General features: G+C 37.3%; 1 protein-coding gene across 1 annotated transcript in view; it reads right to left on the bottom strand.

Annotated features, from left to right (window-relative positions):
- Positions 1–384: 384 nt before the first annotated feature.
- Positions 385–23,331, bottom strand: part of LOC124287824 (voltage-dependent calcium channel subunit alpha-2/delta-3-like) — a 315,010-nt gene continuing 292,063 nt past the window's right edge. The window contains exons 25-37 of the mRNA XM_046724285.1: positions 22,796–22,882; positions 20,984–21,090; positions 19,721–19,908; positions 19,309–19,377; positions 18,205–18,275; positions 17,936–18,014; positions 16,821–16,873; positions 16,063–16,118; positions 14,711–14,948; positions 7,945–7,968; positions 5,566–5,678; positions 4,469–4,551; positions 385–3,265 (exon numbers count right to left, since the gene is read on the bottom strand). Coding sequence (XP_046580241.1) covers positions 3,182–3,265; positions 4,469–4,551; positions 5,566–5,678; positions 7,945–7,968; positions 14,711–14,948; positions 16,063–16,118; positions 16,821–16,873; positions 17,936–18,014; positions 18,205–18,275; positions 19,309–19,377; positions 19,721–19,908; positions 20,984–21,090; positions 22,796–22,882 — 1,252 coding nt within the window. The 3' untranslated portion in view covers positions 385–3,181. The remainder of the gene's footprint in view (positions 3,266–4,468; positions 4,552–5,565; positions 5,679–7,944; positions 7,969–14,710; positions 14,949–16,062; positions 16,119–16,820; positions 16,874–17,935; positions 18,015–18,204; positions 18,276–19,308; positions 19,378–19,720; positions 19,909–20,983; positions 21,091–22,795; positions 22,883–23,331) is intronic.

Genomic DNA, 23,331 nt, shown 5'->3' with positions numbered 1-23,331 from the left:
TGGACTGGATCCATCTTACGTTTCAGCAGTCTCATCACAAAGGACTCATCACAAAGACTGCTTGCATCCATCTACATGACAGACTCATCAGACCCTACATGACAGACCTCAGACCCATTATCTCACATCAGACTGGATCCATCTTACATTCCAGCAATCTGCGAGGACTCATCACAAGCTGCTTGCACCTCTACATGACAGAGCTGAGACCCCTCATCAACTCACATCTGGACTGGATCCATCTTACGTTTCAGCAGTCTAACTCACAGGACTCATCACAAACTGCTTGCACCTCTTGCACCTCTACATGACAGACCTCAGACCTCGTAACTCACATTGGACTGGATCCATCTTACGTTTCAGTAATCTGCGAGGACTCATCACAAGCTGCTTGCACCTCTACATGACAGACCTCAGACCCCGTATCTCACATCAGACTGGATCCATCTTACATTCCAGCAATCTGCGAGGACTCATCACAAGCTGCTTGCACCTCCACATGACAGACCTCAGACCTCATAACTCACATAGTCTTGATTCAGAGTCACTGATCCACATCAGCAACCTGCCAGGAATCAATACAAACATCTGTGTGCCATCATATATTAGCAGACCTAGAACTAGAATAAGGCTTGATGGTTCATCTCACCTCCAGCAATCTTTCACAATACTTCATGTTTGTCCATTACTTGTTACTATGTCCTCCACATGCTGACATCAGTCTGGGGTTGGCAGAGCTGTCACATTGATTATAAATTATCATTCAGTATATCTACTCACGTCTTTGAACAGCTGGACAATCATAACAGAACTAATTTGCTTTTGCACCATATGGGACCCTGACACTAAACATGCTCGGAGGCCAATTTATCTTTTCAAACTTTTTTTTACACTTTTCAAACTACATTTCTTCAGTTTCTGCCTCTAGATGTTCAATGGTTTTCAATCAGAATACAAGACAGTAATATGCAAGTCTTTCATCAACATGGCCGACATTATTGTCATGGTGCCCTTTCCATTCTCCACTTGTTCAAAACATATGCTTTTCCCTGTGAAATTTCTTTCTTCTCACTAGATACTCCATGTTTTCAAAGCACTAGTTTATCTCTTCAAATTTTCTTTCTTTCTACTCCATTTTCCATTTGGTGAAAATATCAGTTAGGCTTTATGACATATGTTTCATCTATGTCCTCTGATTTCAGTCTGCCTTCCACTTGGTGAATCCAAGCAATCCTTGATGTGTCCAGCAACAGGTTCATCCATCAAAGCTTTCGCCAATGTATCTACGAACTGATTGATCAACATAAGTATACCCTGATCAGCTTAACAACAGACTGATCCATCCAAACCATCCTTGATGAATCTGGCAACAGATCAGTGCATTCATGTCTTCTGTGATGAATCTAACAACAGGTTAATCCATCCAAGCCTTTATCAATTAATAGAGCAACAGGTGGACCCATCAAAGCCTTCACCACGAATGTAGCCACAAGTCAGTCCATCCACACTTTCTCTGATGAATTCAGTAGCAGGTTCATCTATCCAAGCCTTCATTAGTGAAGTTAGCAATGATAGCAATACATTCAGGCCTTCTTTGATGACTCTAGCAACAGATTGATCCATCAAGGCCTTTCCTGATGAATCTACCAGCAGTCTGATACAACAAAGCCTTCCCTGAAGACCTTCTCAATCCCGGACTTTCCCTTTAAGTCAAGCAATGGGTCAGTGCATCTGAGACTTGAATCCCAATGAATCTAGTAACCGTTGGGTCCATCCAAGCCTTCCCTGATGGACCTGGCAAAGACTAATCCAATGACACGATTCCCTTGATGAATCTAGCAACAGGTCAAATCATCCTAGCTTACATTGATGAATAAAGCAACAGGTGGATCCTTCCAAACCATGATCGTTGAATCTAGCCACATGTCGATACATCAATGTTTTCTTTTGATGGATCTAGAAACAAGTTGATCCACCCAAGCTTTTGTCAATGAATCTAGCAGCAGGTCAATGCATTCAAGATATTTCCTATGAATCCAGCAAAAGGTTGATCCATCCAAGCTTTCATTGATGAGTCTAGCAACAAGCTGATATTATCCAGGCCTTCTTTCATGAATGTAGCAACAGGCTGATCCATCCGAAACCTTCACTGATGAATAAAACAATGGGTCAATGCATCCAAGCCCTCTGTCATTTATCTACAAATTAGTCAAGGCCTTTATCGATGAATCAGGCAAAGAATCAATGCATCCACTTCCTCGGTAACCTAGCAACAGGCTCCTTCAACCATACACCTATACCGTCAGTGACTGTCCCAAACATCTTCCTCACTAAGAAGGGATAACATTTCATTCGAACATTCTACAGGTGCATGATCCCTACTATTAACGTCCTCACAGAAATCGTCACCTCATTAAGGCTCAGTGAATAAAAACAACGACTTTACAGTATGTACATTATGGAAGGCCAATTGTTTGACAAAATCTGACTTTTATAAGCTCCTGGTCAGCAGTGTTGAACACATCCTGCCAAAATGTTGCTTTTCCTTGCACACAAATACAGCAATGTGTAATATCCACTTTTGGGACAAGACCTTGGCATCAGGAATGGCCCTGACATTGTGATGCATCCACATAGGAGATAACCCCCACACACTTCATGAATGTTGTGGATGTAGTTAAGCAAACACGCAGTCTGTATCTAGGAACTAAAACAGATGATCTTTGGAGATTTATGCTGCTTGATTTGATAAGACAGTCATCTTGACAGGCATAGTTAAAAAATATTTGTTTCAAAATTTTCAATTATGAAATGCAAGCATCACACTTTGATTCTTTTGATGAACCAAGCATAAGCAACAGATGGCTACATCAAATCATCTCAGAAGTTGACACATCTTGACACTTGAGGAACTGGCTACAATATCACTTCAAAAACACTTGTTGATCCTCAGCAATCCTGAAAATGTTCAAGCAACATTGTCCATGGATGCCCAGACACGGATCTGTTGTGATGAAACTCCATCACGTTTGGAATGTGTTGACAAGGACTCAAAAGGGATGGAAGCGGCTCGTACTCCATGGCCATACTCTTGTGGGATCTCTCTCTTGTTTGAGCCATTATCAAGTATTCGTGTATCCAAGATGGCGCCTGGCTAACTTCTTGCTCTTTTTTTCCTTTGCTAAGACAGAAAACTTTTTAAAAGCAGCAGTGCCAGAAGTAGTGATGATACCCGATACCTCCGTGCTCCACAGGTGTTACCCTCCTGCAAATAGAATCAATATCTCTTGAGATGATGAGAGGTACTTATCATCATAGACTAGCAATGTATTCTGTGAACCTGTCTGCTGCCTTAGTCACATTTGAAAGACACACTATGTTAACAGTAGGCTGCCCATCTTATGAAAGGTTCATGTCTAACAGACAGTAGTCTGACAAGTGATGTGTTTCTGAAAGATAGCAAGCTTTCCTGAAAGATATTGACGTGTATCAGGCTCCTTTAGCCTTTAGGTAAGCATATCAAGGTTAAACTTGTCAAACATTTCTTTAAGAGCTTTCTCATCAAGCTCCTTTACTTGAAGATATTGAGGTCTATCAGGCTCCTTTAGGTAAACATATCAAGGTTATTAATAACCTTTAATGGAGGTCCTTGCCAAACATTTCTGCAGGAGCTTTCCCACCAAGCTTCTCTACTGAAAGATATTGAGACCAATCAAGCTCTTTTAGGTAAACATAACAAGGACAACGTTTCATGGAGGTCTTCGCCAAACCTTTCTTCAAGAGCATGCTCAAGAAGCTCCTTTACTGGAAAGATATTGTGACTTATCAAGCTCCTTTAGATAACCATATCTGTAAGTCCTTTCCAAACTCTTGTTCAAAAGGATCATTCTGATGGGATGTTGATTCAAGAACAAGAATATTTGATGGGTAAGATAGGTATGACAAGAAACTTTATCTTAATAACTTCATCATGTGAAGAAACAAGGCAGCACTATGGATACTCCTGAATAAAATGAGATGTTACTGACATGACATGTATAATTTTAACTCAGTCGGGAAATAAACTACAGCAAGGCAAGATTTTCAAGCTTTGCCAAACAAAGAAATTCAGTGGGGTTTTTTTCAGATGTGAGTTATGAAATAGTTCTAAAACCAAACTTGAATTGCTGTTCACAAATTCATATGTGTTGTTCATCAGGTGTTTTGCCCTGTTCACTTCAACGGAGGGAGTTTAGTTTTACGCCGCACTCTCAGCAATATTCCAGCTATATGGCGGTGGTCTGTAAATAATCGAGTCTGGACCAGACAATTCAGTGATCAACAACATGACCATCGATCTGCACAATTGGGAACCGATGACATGTGTCAACCAAGTCAGCAAGCCTGACCACCCGATCCCATTCTTCACTTCAAAGTCAGTCTTATTTATTAACACAAGAAATCAGTTCTGCGTGTAGAATTAACTTACCTCTATTGTTGAGTCATAACATCTTGTCTTTCTGGGCGGATGTGACAGCTTGGATACACGCTTGCACTTTTCCTCTTCTGTATGTGATCAGTGTTAAGGGAAACAGTAGCTGAGCCTGTATACTTACAATGAGATGATTTGTCTGTATTTATTATTATACTGGTATGTGCTGCATCAGTGAGTATGCTTTAAGGATTCTTGCAGCTAATGACATAATACACTGGCTTGACCTATGGTACCATTATCACAAAATTAAACCCACATCTTCAGCAGGACAACTTCAGTCACATACTCTGATGACCCAACAGTCGTCTCTTAGTCTGCTCTTCAACTAGGTGATGTACTAGGAGTATTCAGACCATGCAGTCAACTTTAGTCTGCTTGTCAATAAACATCAACTATTGGGATATTTGGACCACCTTACTCCTTTGTCTGCTCTTCAACAAGCAAAAAGTAAAGGGCCTATTTTGACCACCCTACCCTCTTTAGTATGCTCTTCAACAAGCACAAAGTAAGGGGCCTATTTGGACCACCCAGCACTCTTTAGTCTGCTCTTCAACAAGCACAAAGTAAGGGGCCTATTTGGACCACCCAACACTTTTTAGTATGCTCTTCAACAAGCAAAAGTAAGGGGCCTATTTGGACCACCCAGCACTCTTTAGTATGCTCTTCAACAAGCACAAAGTAAGGGGCCTATTTGGACCACCCAACACTCTTTAGTATGCTCTTCAACAAGCACAAAGTAAGGGACCTATTTGGACCACCCAGCACTCTTTAGTCTGCTCTTCAACAACCACAAAGTAAGGGGCCTATTTGGACCACCCTACACTCTTTAGTATGCTCTTCAACAAGCACAAAGTAAGGGGCCTATTTGGACCACCCAGCACTCTTTTGTCTGCTCTTCAACAAGCACAAAGTAAGGGACCTATTTGGACCACCCAGCACTCTTTAGTCTGCTCTTCAACAAGCACAAAGAAAGGGACCTATTTGGACCACCCTACACTCTTAGTCTGCTCTTCAACAGCTGTGGGAAGGTATAGGGACCTAGGGATGTACAGGGACCAGTTATTCCCACAAGACTACACAACAAAGGATATAATGAATCTTCACTGGTGTGATGGAGGTCTCATCTCCTTCTCCACAATTGCAGTTGGCTGCTGCCACCACCAGGATCATGTTCGTGTCTCGGATCCAGCGCACGATGTACGTCCTGTGACATTCGATTCGTGGAGAAACAAACACAGACTGTTAGCATCATAGGCCCCAACATACTCACACTGCTAAGTTTTTCATCCCGTCCACAATACCTGCTAAGAACTAATGGCTGATTATTCCATGATGATGTACCAGAGTTAGTTTTGAACCATTGCACCATGCATACTGTTAGTAATGACTACGACTTGAGTATGCTGAAGCTAACTAGATAACAAATATCTTACCAAGACATGCAGGTTTCATATACTTGAAAATAATTAAATTATGTTTAAATTTGAAATAAACAAATTATAACCCAACATGGGGCTACTTCATGTCAATTCTTTTCAATGTCAAAATGCAAAACGTATGTTCAAAATTTGCTTACAACAGAAAAGGAATATTTTTTATTTACTGACAGATACTTTTTTTCTTCAATTTTTTTTATTTGATTAAATGATAAAATTTCTATTAAGTAACATTCTATGCAATTTGAACGTCTATTCTATGAGTGTCTGTTGTAGCAGTGCTGAAATAAAAACAGAAATGAAATAAATATTATGGAATATTTTCACAAATAAATGTGATGACAAAGTTTCAATCCTTTCGCCTTTCCAGCTTTTAAGAGCCTTAAATAAAAGTCACATGTATACTCTTTATCATCATCAAGGACAAGATGCTAATTTTTACAGGTTATGAAAATTCTGAAAATATTTTTATGTTCTGAATCTCACAAGTTAGTGAAAATGTTCCATTTATCCATATGAGTGTCAATGCTATGAATAATAATCAACCACAACTAGCTATGACACTAATATTATGCCCATGCTGTAAAAAAAGGAACATTTCAAATGTGCATAAAGTGAATTTTTGGTGAGTAAAAGTTGAAAATTTGGCTGAGTAGTTTTTCATCTACAAAACAAGCACACATTTTAAAAGATCCTGGACATTACTTTACATTCACAATAACAAACTTTGGATATTATTTTTGAAAAATAAAATGTATTTTAGCTAATCTTTGATCAAATATGTCTGGAAACATGGCCGCCAAATTCTTCAAAGGGAGATAACTCTGATAACATGTCATTCCCATTTTCCTGTCTAAAAGTCCTTTACACCATAAAAAGGTCTTTTTAGGTAAATATTCTTAATATCATTATGGGGACAAATGTATTGAAAATGTCTATGTCCAGTATCTTTTAAAATGTAAATGCCCTAGCATGAATAATCTACTGTAGACATCTTCCTACCACTGTCTATGAAAACACATCTATATCATGAATACATCTGAGGCATTCATTCACTAGCTATTCCAAAAAACAGTGTTTATGCTGAGTGCTGGTTTTCATATATACTGTATTACTCCTGGTTTGAAATTTCCTGCTTTTTTTTGTTTTTTGTTGTTGTCTATTCTACATAACACAAGTATACCATTGCACTATATTGCGCGAACAAATGTAGAACACAGTGATTGTCAGTTGGTTGAGCCAATGAATAGTTCCAAGAACAATGGTTCAATTTCAACCAAAATAATACAATTAACAAACCTCAATATACTACTTTCCAACAAATATGCTTTATTTTTTTTAAATATTGTACAAAAATTCCTAAAATGATTAGAATTCAAGGGTTCATGCTCGTCAACAATGCTATTCAATCACTGAGAAAAAAAATCATTCCTAAAATTTAAAATCATTTTACAGCATATTTAAGAACTGAAAACTTAAACATCAGAAAGCAGTACCATGCATGTCCATGCAAATTATTAAAAAATGGCAGCAGCTACAAAGATCTCAGTGTTGGATTTGTTTGTCTTTATGATGAACATATTGACAATGACTACTTCAACAAAACCACTATTAAATCACCTTGCAACAAAAATATTGCTACTGGATAAGTTCTAACTGTCACGCTCTAAAATCATTACTTGAACATTAATGGTCTAAAGATTGCAGAACCAGTGTCTAAATTATTATTTCCATGACTGACTCTTTTACAGTAATTCTTTTTGCAAACACTTCAGCTTAGATTTCTTAATGATTAAATAATATGATAAAAGATATCGAATATTTAATGATCCAGTTGACCATGAAGGTGGAACTGTATGTCTGCCATGACTTTTTTCAGTTGAGTTATCTTCACAACTAGTTCTGAGCTGATGCAAAATGTAAGACAGAAACATGAATAGAACATCACATCCAGATCTTACAAAGTTAAGTCCAAGCTTAAACAGTGAGGTGTAAACATATCACGACCGAAATGGCAGCCATGTATATACTTACCGCTGTTTCCAAATATATAGAAAACTGTAATGTCCAATTTACAAAACTAGTCACAGGGAAAGTAGCACAAAATGCTGCCATTCTGCATTAGTGCAATGGTACAGTTACGTTTTAAGTACCAAAGGTATTGAGGAAGATAGTATGAAAGTTGCATTGATTTGCTAAAGAACAGTAAATATGTGTGGTAGCTAGGATAATAGTATGTATGATGTTTAAAATTTGTGAAAAATCAGTTGTCAGTGTGCTATTATCTGCAGTGATCGTCGGCACATGGGGAAAGACAAACTGGATCGAGCATTGCAACACTTCTACACTCTGTTAAACAAAAGTACCCCACAAAGTATACTACTAAAAAAAAGTTAGACAACACCCGCTTTTTTTCATACCACTTCTGTTAATCTGCCATGAAATATCAGATTAACATTTGCTATGTGGAAAAATCGGATGTTCTTTAACTTTTGAGTAGTATAATATGACAGATCAACCACTGTCATATTCATAAACTGAGGTCTCTCTTCTTCTTTGAGTAGTAAGTATCATTAAAAAAATATAAATACTGAATATTAAAGTAGATGAAGTGATGATATGAATCTAAGCTAAAACATTTAACATCTGTCATATAAAAAAAAAGTGAATATTTTTATTGTTAACTTTAATGAAAACTTCATAAAGTTTACTTTCGAGAACATTCAGAGATAATATTTTATAGCATTATTTTGCATAAAATATTCATCAAGCTGCTGAAAAAAATGATTCTTGTAAAAAGCATACATTTTTATTCTAATATATGGTAACTGTTCTATTTTATAAGAACATATGTGCATAATATATGTTTTTTAATCAATTTCACCTCAAACATTTTCAGACGACATATTGGTCAATGAAATAAACAAATCGTGATCTATTTAATCACACAACCATGGTCAAGTTATTAAATAGATTTGTTATAGATTTATATTTTAAAAGTATGAAAAATATTTATAATCAGATTTCAACCAAAAGTAGAATTTCATCACCAAAATTCATTCTGGGGAAAAAGGAGGAGATGGATGTTTTTACAATAATGTGTTAAGAAAACAAACTATCAGAAACTAACAGGTTACAGAGAAGTCAAGCTGTTGTACATGATTTTTGTCAATCAAAGAAAATCAGATCAAAGTCAGTAGTTAAGGAAGGATACCAAACATCATCCAAATGCAAACAAATATTTCAAAATTGTGATATTAATGATACCATACCAAATAGTAATACTGTATTAAAAAACATACAAACGTATAGGTAAACCGATGATGAATTTGCAGGTTTTTGGACAAAAAACAAGAATAGGAAGTTGTAGAAGCGTTGCAAATTTCTTCCAAGATGTCTGCCATGTCATGCCTGGCTTTCTATGTCCACTGCAGGATGAACTAAACAGGGCTACGAGAGCTAATCAGAAACAATTGCAGCACACTCACATGCAGAATGGATGTGGGGTCACATGACATTGTACATATCACACGAAATAAGCATGATGGAACAAATTAATCTTTGAAGGTTGAAGATACAAAAAGCATCCATTGAGAAATTCAATTTCTAAAGTAAAATACATACTTTGATATTTTAAAAGAAAATTTGGTATCTTAAATATGAGATTTTCTTATATCTAAACACTCAAAAGTATTTGGGCATATTTTTGACAATAGGTTTAAAAATACAAAATTATAATGTAACACTCTGCAAATGTTTTTCACAATCTAAGATGAATGATAGAAATGAAACAATAAATTGTGAAAACAAAGTTTCCGTCTAACTTAAATCTCCTGTGATATGACCATGTCATGGGTTATCTACTTATCTAATGCCAAACAATATCTCCGGCATTTTAGAGTTTCCTCGAGACTACAACTGCAGAAAAGAGTGTGTATCATATTTTATCATAAGGCCATTTCGCAGACACATTCAAAGTCAGTTTCGTCATTCGACAAACAAATTGCGGAATCATGACATTCATGATTGGACAGGATGGGTTTTAAAATTTGATTTCATCATATAAAAAGTATTTGACTCATGTTTTGATCAGTGTGTGTTCTCATCATGATTTATCTCTCACAATAATACTGTGTGTCCTTATCACATTTTCACTCACAACAACAGTGTGTGTCCAAATCACACATTTTCACTCACAACAACAGAGTGTGTCCTTATCATATTTTCACACTCAATACTGTGTGTCCTTATCACATTTTCACTCACAACAACAGTGTGTTCTTATCACATTTTACACTCACACCAATACTGTGTGTCCTTATCACATTTTCACTCACAACAACAGAGTGTGTCCTTAATCACATTTTCACTCACAACAACAGAGTGTGTCCTTATCACATTTTCTCAACTCATCGAGTGTCAACACATTTTCAGAGTGTGTGTCTTAATCATATTTTCACTCACAACAACAGTGTGTGTCCTTACCACATTTTAACTCACAACAACAGTGTGTGTCCTTATCACATTTTAACTCACAACAACAGAGTGTGTCCTAATTAGGGCTGCACGGTATTACCGGTAAACCGCAATATGAAATTGTAACAATTACATATCAAGATACATTTATGACATAACGGTATACCGCCAAAGATTTATTTGTTCAATTTTAACTCATTCAACACCGCACATAAGACTTCCGCCCATATACCCCCCTAAATTTTAATGGTGAGGAAAAAGATATATACATGTATGTATATTCAGGTAATATGGATGGTGGTGGTGGTGGGTGGGGATTGGGCGTAAGTTTTTCCAAATGATTGGCAACGGGTCCACTTAAAAATTGTCAAAGAGCAAAGTATGGACGTATCGAGGAAATCATTAAAATTGAAAAAACTAATGAATAAAAATCAAGAGTTTTCATAAAAGTTGTCAAACGTACATCTAAGTTACTATTTCCATCTTATCGAGCAATCATGTTATGTAAGTCAAGTGGCATCTTGACTTTAGTCACCTCAACACAGTCATGTTGCTTTCCATTCATTCATAGAAATGGTCACCACAAGTACTATTTCACCAGCTAATGTGTTTTCTAGTTTGTGTTATATGCCACCAAACTATCAAGGCCAACTGTACAAAGTCAAGTCTGGCAAGACAAACCAGTGGTCAATATTATGAGCACCGGCCCAAGCCATCAAGGCATGATGACAAATGATCAACCAAGTCTTATCATCTAGTCTAATCTGTTTGATTCTTGATTCAAGCAATAGCATACTGGGTATTGATTCTATTGTGATAAACCAGGCCTCCTTGCCTGTACCAGATCCAGTTAAGTCTGTGAGGGGCTATATGTTACTACTACTTGGGTGAATAAATAAAATGGTCGTTTCTTAATCTGAATGGGCTCATATTCCTTCCCATAGAGACCAAGTACAAATCTGTATACATTTTTACTAGACTGCAACTTTCAAAACAGATGAAAAGAGTGCTTCTCTAAGAGTGAAAATATTAACTCTCCCTAGTAGATAATGCCCTCAAGCACCACAACATTACTCACTCACTCACTCACCTTGCAATAACAAGTACTCACCCATAGAATATATATTCAGCCTTGCTGATCCCCAATATTGTTCACTTGCCACAGTAATAATATTCACCAATCTCACCTTTGTGTTTATGGTCACTGAACACAAGTAATGATACTAAATGAAGACAAGCACTATTTCACTGTACGTACTTACACTCATTATAAGTAGTACTAGGTTGTTACATTAAACCCTACTGATGATTGTCACCAACCACAAATAACCATTGTTATAATACTGTCAGATCAGAACAAATATCTCATAATCCTAATTACACCTTGCAAGTACTATTCCACCCAACCAATGATTATCATTCTTATATATCTCACCTGATAATGATTATCCCTGACTACCAGTATTATCTCACCCTAGTAATGATCCCTGACTACCAGTATTATCTCACCCTACCAATGATTATCCCTGACTACCAGTATTATCTCACCCTACCAATGATTATCCTGAGTATTATCTACCAGTATTATCCTCTACCAGTATTATCTCACCCTAGTACCCTGACTACCAGTATTATCTCATGATTATCCCTGACTACCAGTATTATCTCACCCTAGTAATGATTATCCCTGACTACCAGTATTATCTCACCCTAGTAATGATTATCCCTGACTACCAGTATTATCTCACCCTAGTAATGATTATCCCTGACTACCAGTATTATCTCACCCTAGTATTATCCCTGACTACCAGTATTATCTCACCCTAGTAATGATTATCCTCTACCCTAGTAATGATTATCCCTGACTACCAGTATTATCTCAGTAATGATTATCCTGACTACCAGTATTATCTCACCCTAGTAATGATTATCCCTGACTACCAGTATTATCTCACCCTAGTAATGATTATCCCTGACTACCAGTATTATCTCACCCTAGTAATGATTATCCCTGACTACCAGTATTATCTCACCCTAGTAATGATTATCCCTGACTACCAGTATTATCTCACCCTAAGTCTACCCTGACTACCAGTATTATCTCACCCTAGTAATGATTATCCCTGACTACCAGTATTATCTCACCCTAGTAATGATTATCCCTGACTACCAGTATTATCTCACCCAAGTAATGATTATCCCTGACTACCAGTATTATCTCACCCTAGTAATGATTATCCCTGACTACCACCCTAGTATTATCTCACCCAGTAGTAATGATTATCCCTGACTACCAGTATTATCTCACCCTAGTAATGATTATCCCTGACTACCAGTATTATCTCACCCTAGTAATGATTATCCTGACTACCAGTATTATCTCACCCTAGTAATGATTATCCCTGACTACCAGTATTATCTCACCCTAGTAATGATTATCCCTGACTACCAGTATTATCTCACCCTAGTAATGATTATCCCTGACTACCAGTATTATCTCACCCTAGTAATGATTATCCTGACCCTACCCAGTATTATCTCACTCACCCTAGTAATGATTATCCTGACTATCTCACCCTAGTATTATCTCACCAGTATTATCTAGTAATGATTATCCCTGACTACCAGTATTATCTCACCCTAGTTATCCCTGACTACCAGATTATCTCACCTAAGTAATGATTATCCCTGACTACCAGTATTATCTCACCCTAGTAATGATTATCCCTGACTACCAGTATTATCTCACCCTAGTAATGATTATCCCTGACTACCAGTATTATCTCACCCTAGTAATGATTATCCCTGACTACCAGTATTATCTCACCCTAGTAATGATTATCCCTGACTACCAGATTATCTCATTATCCCTGACTACCAGTATTATCTCACCCTAGTAATGATTATCCCTGACTACCAGTATTATCTCACCCTAGTAATGATTATCCCTGACTACACACCCTAGTAATTTTACTCTAGTAATGATACTTACCAATCAAGTAGTGATTTTACTCAAGAACCAACATAGAATCTCACCGTAATATTATTACTGACCAGAAAAACTATTTCACCATAGTAATAATATTCACTGACTGAAAGTACTATCTCACCCAAGCAACATTACCAGCCACAAGTACTATCTCACCCTCATAACACTACCCATGTACTATCAATAATCGATCCAACATGTTCCATAATTATCAATGATCCAACCAACAATGTTTTACACAGCAATTATTCCATGAGCTGTTTCAGGTTCACAAGGTGTACCCATGTGTTGATTTAATGGCAATGATTCAGGTAAGAAGGTTGTGTTGAGAGAATAAGAGAGGTTTCATAATAAATTCAGCATTATTTCAGCCACATGATTTCAGTAGACATAAAAGTGGCCAAAACTAGCTCAGCATGAAACCCATCTCGGTGTCATTCTACACCAATGCTCAATCTTCATATCAGTGAGTGAGTTTCATGCCGCTGTTAGCAATATTCCAGCAACAGCAGGGCTGAGGACACCAAAAATGAGCTTCACACATTTTACCAATGTGGGGAATCGATCCCAGGTGTTCAGTATGATGAGCAAACGCTTTAACCACTAGGCTACCCCACTGCCCCCAATCTTAATATCACCAGGATGCAGCTTTTGTTGACGATTAACAAAACCAAATATACAAAACATGGCATTGTTTAGTATTCCCATATATACTTACTAATGAGCAATATTGAAATGTATAAAGGAATTAAAAAATATCTATGTAAACATTCCCATACATCATGCATTCATAATAAAATGTATTTTTTCACATAATGCATATTAAGTTACATGCCAACACTTTAAGTAATATTCCATTTCCTCTTTAAAACTAATTCTAAGATACTTAGATTGAAATGCAAAGTGTGATATACTTCTAAGCTATACCAATGCAGCATGCCTGTCCAATGCTAAAGATGCAAATATCTTCATCCTAAGATGAAGTCCATGACTTTCATCATGTTTATGTGAGAACCTACAGCTTACTCATCCTTGGTCCAGAAGCAGTTATTCTAAATTTTATTTGTCTAGCCCATGAAATGATGTGTCCTTGGCAAACAAAAATATATAGTTAAGATAAAGTAAAAATATGTCTATTAGTATTGTCAGTAATTGGAAATATAATTTTTGCTGAAATATAAAGCAAATTAAATCAAAAATGTTATTTCAAAATTATATAAGATTAAACCAATACTGCTAAATTTCAATACCTAAGACATAAAAGTATTAGGGTACTGAATGTAGGACGAGGGAGGACCACTAGGACAAAATACTCCTGTGTTATAAAGTACCCACCGGTTGTGACTCATTCGGCTACATCCACAGCTGGTTATAGACTTGGTCAAACCATTCCTGTTAAGTTTATGGAATGTTGTAACATTGAGAGCATAAAGACGGACTGTCTTGTCACATGCTTCGAAGTCTACAACATAGTCAATCTCTACACGTTCCCGAGTTTCTGACCCGACCAGCAACCCCATGTAGAACTGGAAATCTGGGTCTGCAATGTCCTCCATATCTTCAAAGTCCTCACCTGCAAGATGGAAGCCATCAAAATGTTAGGTCTCTATAAATGTATAATTACATTCCCACCAGCCTCTATAGGAACATGCACCTCACATCACTACCAAACATCCTGACTCACATCACTACCAAACATCCTGACTCACATCACTACCAAACATCCTGACTCACATCACTACCAAACATCCTGACTCACATCACTACCAAACATCCTGACTCACATCACTATCAAAGATCCTGACTCACATCACTACCAAACATCCTGACTCACATCACTACCAAACATCCTGACTCACATCACTACCAAACACCCTGACTCACATCACTACCAAACACTCTGACTCACATCACTACCAAACATCCTGACTCACATCACTACCAAACATCCTGACTCACATCACTACCAAACATCCTGACTCACATCACTTCCAAACATCCTGACTCACATCACTACCAAACATCCAATATCACATCACTACCAAACATCCTGACTCACATCACTATCAAAGATCCTGACTCACATCACTACCAAACATCCTGACTCACATCACTACCAAACATCCTGACTCAGATCACTACCAAACATCCTGACTCACATCACTACCAAACACTCTGACTCACATCACTACCAAACATCCTGACTCACATCACTACCAACATCCTGACTCACATCACTACCAAACATCCTGACTCACATCACTACCAAACACTCTGACTCACATCACTACCAAACACTCTGACTCACATCACTACCAAACATCCTGACTCACATCACTACCAAACATCCTGACTCACATCACTACCAAACATCCTGACTCACATCACTACCAAACATCCTGACTCACATCACTACCAACATCCAGACTCACATCACTAAAACATCCTGACTCACATCACTACCAAACATCCTGACTCACATCATTACCAAACATCCACATCACATCATATTTGGTTTAATACAGAGTAATGCGTATATACGAATAAAGAAAATAACCTTTCGTAATATGAATGAATGGGGGATCATTGTCCATTTTTACATAAACAGTGGTGAATCATGTTGTTGCAAAACTTCAAATTAAATTGAGAAAATGACCACAATTGAAGCTAATACATATACCACATACCTCTGACATAATTTACACTATTCAACAGACTATAAAAACTCCACTCAGACAAAAATCTGAAACAGAAACAAATTTATTAGCGGTAATAGAAGATGTGCCATTGAAGCAATAACTGAGGCATTTTACAAAAGTTACTTTTTTCTTGTATAAAGGACAGCCCAATTTTACTTACAGCAATGAGATTTATGAAAGGTGGCATTTTACACTTGTTCCATACTCATGTTCCATATTGAATGATTTAAATGAGAACATAACCCCATCTTACCAAGGAGCCTTTGACACTTAACATAGCAATGCAGCATCCTGATTGTTATTGTACTTTTAGATTCTTATTTCACATATTAGACAATCAAAACAGAAAGAATTTTAGAACAGGAAATTACTGCATTGGCACCATTTTTATCAAAATGTCTTTATTAAATTGCAATATTCTCTGTTCTTTCTAGCCAATATTTTCACCAGCCAGACATTAAAAACCATGAACATGACTCTGTATCTTACACACCCATGAAGATCATGGTTAGAATTGATCTTCAGTAACCCATGCTGGCGACTAACGGGATCGGGGGGTCAGGCTTGCTGACTTGGTTGACATATGTCATCGGTTCCCAATTGCATAGATCGATGCTCATGTTGTCGATGACTGGATTGTCTGGTCAGACTGGATTATTCACAGACCGCTGCCATATAGCTGGAATATTGCCGAGTGCGCGTATAAAACTAAACTCACTCATTCACTGTATCATACACATACTTACATAACAATTTCTGCTATAGTCCACAATAACCAACCAAATATTTTTGACAGTGGCTGAAAGGTAAAGGAAATAATCAATGCACAGTTTAGAGGTGACAGATACATGAAAGAAGGTGTTATGAGCATATTTTTAAGGCCAGACCAATTTTATTTTGTGTTTTACGGATTTTTGTCCTAAGAAAACCAGAAAAGGCAGGAAGGATTAAAAATATTAAAAAATCACCAGTTAAAGCAATATTTCTTTTAAAAAGTATTTTACTGTTGGCAATTTATGATGTGTATATGGGGCAAAAAACAATCTAAACAATTTTCTTGTAAGTTTACATTTTTGACCAGTAAAAACATTAGGATTATATTTTTTGAGCAGGGAAGTTTTTATATATTTTTTTCTTATTCTTGAAAAAATACAAGCGGCAGATCCGTTAAACAAGAAATAGAATTGGTCTGAGCTAAGATAGATTTCCATTATTTCAGATAACACCTTTAAGTGGGATTAAGTTTTCATGTAAAGCTGGGGCAGTGGGGTAGCAAGGTGGTTAAACCGTTCGCTCGTCACGCCGAAGACACAGGTTCAACTAAATATGTTGTACACGAGTAATTATTAAATGAAAAAAAAATTATAAGGTTTGAAATCTGAGAGCACAACCCTGTGAGGAAATGGGTGTCTACCTTTGATGGTGGAAATATTTTATTTTTATATTAAAATTTTTCGAACCGAAGCGAGGGAAGCACATTGACAACCTTTGCTCGCTTTGCTTGCATATAGAAAGATTAATCATTTTTCTCACTGTTCCACAACTTAATTTGAACCAACACTCACACACTCAAATTACGGTTGTGATAGATGCTTCTGCTATGTACATAAACTGACTGTTCAGGAGGTTTTGCGAGCCAAAATGCGCCAGAGAGAGTTTCTGGGCGTGACATGTAAAAACACACCTTGCCTCGTGGAAACCATGTGCTTCTCATGAGGAAATTGTTGACAAGGGGACAAGTGACTGCCCTATAGTGTCAGTGACATATTTGAGCTAGTCAGTGTAAGACCTTTACTTAGACAGTCATAATAAAGTCTGAAACTAACATGACATCTGGCGTTTCCTTATATCACTGACTTACATTAGTTAACAATGGTGCGGCACTCTCTTGATCACTGGCATACACTTTACACATCCCTTGATAGTCTGTCATGTTTGCTCTGAAAACAAGTCAGTGTAGGTGAGATGTGGTCATGCAATACAACTTCATACAAGCAATGTACAACGTACAAACTTTAGAAAGATGTGTCACGCATATGAAGCTAGAGGAACTATAACCACTAAAAGACTCACAATTACCAGACTCAACATTACCATAAACAAATAAACAAGATTTAATGGGCTACTTACATGTTATAAATATTTTCTCGTATTAATTCTTCCAATAAAGAGTTGTCCACCATACCGAAAAATTTTCCTGTCTGTAAAATAAACACATGAACATTATTATATGATGAATTCATTCCATTCAATAGTGATGTGATTCTTCCATCACTGTTTGTCTGCAAAATGATTTACAGATATTTCACATAAATTCTGTGATTTCATAGTCCATACACTTCAACATTATGTAACATCTGGTTGATACTGTTGGCTTCAACTGAAATTCTTTGGTATCAAAGTTTTACACAGCTGTATATCTCACAAAAATATGTTCTTTCTCTAAATGAAATATTTTGTAAATTATTTGTGAAGGATCAAACTGATTGCGAGGTTTAGTTTGAAAATGTAGGCCAGTGGCAGAGGGAAATTTGGGAGGGCCGATAGACCCGACCCAATTTCCCGAGGTCAAGAGCTTACTTAAGATCCAACTTATGAACCGACCTAAGATGTATTTTAGATATAATTATATATTTGGTTTTAACTGTTGAAATCAACTGGGATGCGACTGGCAGCCGAGACCTTGCCTTGCATGCAGAATGTATGTGCTCTGCACCCGCTACCACAGTGAACCTGCGTGGATAAAACTGCCAAGCTAGTACTACCTGTCTTGTGAGGAACACATGGTTCATACTGACAAACAATCTCATTCTTCACAGCGATCCTTCATAGCCTAGTGGATAAAACTGCCAAGCTAGTGCAATCTTAGCAGTAAGGGTTGCAGGTTCAGGGACTGTGAAACCAGACATCGGCACAATAAATTAGAAGTTTTCAATAATGCGATATTTTATGATCGTATTCAGTAATAGCAAGACAAAGTTATGTCAATTGTCAAAACAAGTAAAATAATTCAAAGTCAAGGGCTAATCCTCAGAAAATCCACGGGCTGCGGGCAATTCCCCAGAAAATCCCCAGGATGCAGGCAATTCTGTAGAAAATCCCCAGGATTTCTTGGAGAATGCCTGCGAAACTGCCTGTAGAGATTTACGAAGTAAAAGGAGAACCTGGCGAGACAATAGAGTGACATCACTATAGGTTTATACTTTTTCAGAATGTATGTAACGTTATACTTACATCATTTCCATCCTTGTTATTGGAGGCCATTACAAAGCCACTGTGGTCTAGGAGGTAGCAGTTTAAATACTGGCAACAAACAATATGTCATATCAATAAACAACCTGGAAACAAGATTTGGATTCTACAGAGGATGAAGATCTGTAAACAGGTGGATCTGCCTCTTCAAAGAAATTTTTTGAATATCAAATGTAAATTCAAGCAATAATTTCTATTTCATCAAGTTAAACAACTGACTAATACATATCTGTCCATCCATATTTACAAACAGAAACAGAACAACAGACACCAAGAAAATGAACTTCATGGCTCCTGTTTGGATCAGGGATGTTGGGGATGTTCCTCAGTTTGACTGCAGCAAATTTTACACAATGTCTCCTAAGGCTTTTGTCCGATGTAATCAGGTCCCTACCTCTGTGTCATTACATGTGAAGTCACAGCTGCCAGATGGGCACTCTGTTGTTATGTTGTGGAACATCTCAAAGAACTTATAATGTTTCATCTGGAATCCTACTACAGCAGCAACAGCTTCCTTTCCTCCGCGCTTCAACACCTCCGGCGACGACATGATCACAGTGGTCGACTGCATAGGAAACATTCCTACACAAAAACAAAAATAAGAAATAGATAAATTCATAAATGTGTCGGTTGGTAAATCTTCCTCACACAACTTAGGATTGGATTGTCACAATATGTCAATTTGTCGATCATAGCATTGTCTTCAGTTGAGTGAGTGAATTTGGTTTTACGCCGCTTTAAGCAATATTCCAGCAACATCACCAGGGCCACCAGAAATGGGCTTCACACACTGTATCCATGTGAGGAATCGAACACGGGTCTTTGGTGTGATGAACAAACATGTTAACCATTAGACTACCCCACCGCCACTTGTTCTCAGTTGATCTGACAAGGACTGGATAGTCATAAGGTATCCTCTTGCTGATCATATCATTGTGAATCAGCTGATCGCACAAGGAATTTAAAAAAATTGGATGATGACAATATGTCATCTTGTTGATCATGTCGTTATATCTCAGTTGATCTGAGAGAGACTAAACTAGGATCAGAGATAAGAGAGAGATAGATAAGATAAACTTTATTGTCCCACAAGGGAAATTTGTCTTGTATTCAAAGAGCCAATACAATGCATATAACAACAAATAGTTTAAAGTATATAGATGTACACAAATGTCAAGCTAATCACAATATAATGATGAATCATAATCAAAGTACATCATATAATAATCACTCGTGCCACATCATTGATTTCACTATTACAGTTTTGGAGGAAGATTTAGAAGTTTTACACTGTATGAGACAAATGACTTTGAAGTTCTATTAGTTTTGTAATACATGACTTTCAAACGGCGGCCAGAAGGCAAAAGTTCATAACATTCATTTAAAAAGTGTGATGGATCCGATTGAATGGCCAGAGCTTTCTTATTAACTCTTGACTCATACTGAAAAGGAAGAGGTCCGAAATTGAAGCCGCGAAATTTTATAGGATTGGACAATGTGTCATTGTGATCCTGGCACAGTTGCTCATAGGCTTGAATTATTAGTCATGCTATCAGCATCTGGTTTGTCTTCCCAGATTCAGTTACTTACAGACTTCTGTCTACTGTGAACTGTAATCACTCCCAAAGTCAGCATACCAACCACCAACTCCAATTACCTGAATTCCTGAGAGCAAAGGTGTAGTTGTAGCCATCTTGCCAGCCACTGACAGCTCGCTTGTAGTATGGTTCCCCAATCGTCTTTGTACTCGATGAAGCAAAATCACTGGAAATATTAAACAAAAAATATCAGCATTGTACGACTTAAAAGTGTTGTTCACTGACATCTCAGTGTTGTTCCCAAATGACATCTCAGTGTTGTTCTAAATGACATCTCAGTGTTGTGTTCTACTTAATGACATCTCAGTGTTTCTACTTAGTGACATCTCACTTAATGACATCTCAGTGTTGTTCTACTTAATGACATCTCAGTGTTGTTCTACTTAATGACATCTCAGTGTTGTTCTACTTAGTGACATCTCAGTGTTGTTCTACTTAATGACATCTCAGTGTTGTTCTGACATCTCAGTGTTGTTCTACTTAATGACATCTCAGTGTTGTTCTACTTAATGACATCTCAGTGTTGTTCTACTTAATGACATCTCAGTGTTGTTCCACTTAGTGTTGTTCTACTTAATGACATCTCAGTGTTGTTCTACTTAATGACATCTCAGTGTTGTTCTACTTAGTGACATCTCAGTGTTCTACTTAATGACATCTCAGTGTTGTTCTACTTAATGACATCTCAGTGTTGTTCTACTTAATGACATCTCAGTGTTGTTCTACTTAATGACATCTCAGTGTTGTTCTACTTAATGACATCTCAGTGTTGTTCCACTTAGTGACATCTCAGTGTGGTTCTACTTAATGACATCTCAGTGTTGTTCTAGTGACATCTCAGTGACATTCTCAGTGTTGTTCTCACTTTAGTTCTACTTACATCTCAGTGTTGTTCTACTTAATGACATCTCAGTGTTGTTCTACTTAATGACATCTCAGTGTTGTTCTACTTAATGACATCTCAGTGTTGTTCCACTTAGTCATCTCAGTGTTGTTCTACTTAATGACATCTCCTAGTGGTTAAAGTTGGCTCGTCCACTTAGAGTTCGATTCCCCACATGGGCACAATGTGTTAAGCCCATTTCTGGTGTCCCCCGCCGTGATATTGCTGGAATATTGCTAAAAGCGGCGTAAAACTAAACTCAGTCAGTCAGTCTACTTAATGACATCTCAGTGTTGTTCTACTTAATGTTGTTCTACTTAATGACATCTCAGTGTTGTTCTACTTAATGACATCTCAGTGTTGTTCTACTTAATGACATCTCAGTGTTGTTCTACTTAGTGACATCTCAGTGTTGTTCTACTTAATTACATATCAACCTTGGTCCACAAAATGACATTGCTTTACTTCACAGCATCTGAGCATATTCTACCTGATGACACCTGAGGATTGTTCTACTTTAAACATTTCAACCTTGTTGCACCTAATAAAAGTGAGTGAGTGAGTGAGTTTAGTTTAACCGCTGCACCCAGCAATATTCAAGCTATATGGCGGCAGTCTGTAAATAATCGAATCTGCGCCAGATAATACAGTGATCAACAGCATGAGCATCAATCTGCGCAGTTGGGAACCCATTATATGTGTCAACCAAGCCAGCGAGCCTGACCACCCAATCCTCTTACGACAAGCATGGGTTACTGAAGATCAATTCTAACCCGTACCTTCACGGGTCGCACCAAATAAAATCTCAACCTAGTTCTGAAAAATTACATCTTAGAATTTTTCTACTTATTGACATCCAAACATATTCTACTTAACAGCATCTCAGCATTGTTCTACTTAATGACATATAAAACCTTGTTCTATTTAATGACATCTTAGTATCATCTGTTTTGTTGACATCTTGACTTTAAAGCATTGTTCCACTTACAATTCTGTTAAGTTTTCCGCCTCTTCCACCTGCATGAAGCGGGTCAACCCGACACTTGTACCAATGAAGATAAAGTCAATTCCATATCTGAAACAATCATTTGACATAAAATAGGTATGAAAGTCAAGGTCATATGGCAATTAGGGGCAAGTTACTTTATCCCACAGACAAATACCATCACCAGCTATTTACTATTGTCAAGTCAAAAGTCCATTCTGCATTTATGGCCTCAGTTGACAAAAATTATCTGCATCCTATATGAGAGTCATCCTTTACTGTGGTTAAACCTCCTGATACATCACTGATTTGTGTGGCATCCCTACAGCATTTATTAACAAAGTGTATGGGAGTTGTCTCCTCTTGGCAGCTGGATGTTTAAATTGATGCACATAAAGCCAAGAATTTTATGGATGTCAATTTCTTTATTGTGATGGACACAAAGTTGACATCCATAAATTTCTTGGCTTAAACTTCAAGTTACTATACGACACTATCTGCTAAAGTAATCAGTATTTTGGATGTGTAGCGGTGTGTGG

Source organism: Haliotis rubra, unplaced genomic scaffold, assembly GCF_003918875.1.
Source record: "Haliotis rubra isolate DU_JTF1 unplaced genomic scaffold, ASM391887v1 Scf406, whole genome shotgun sequence".
Lineage (NCBI taxonomy): Eukaryota > Metazoa > Mollusca > Gastropoda > Lepetellida > Haliotidae > Haliotis > Haliotis rubra.
This window is presented reverse-complemented; position numbering and strand designations above follow the sequence as displayed.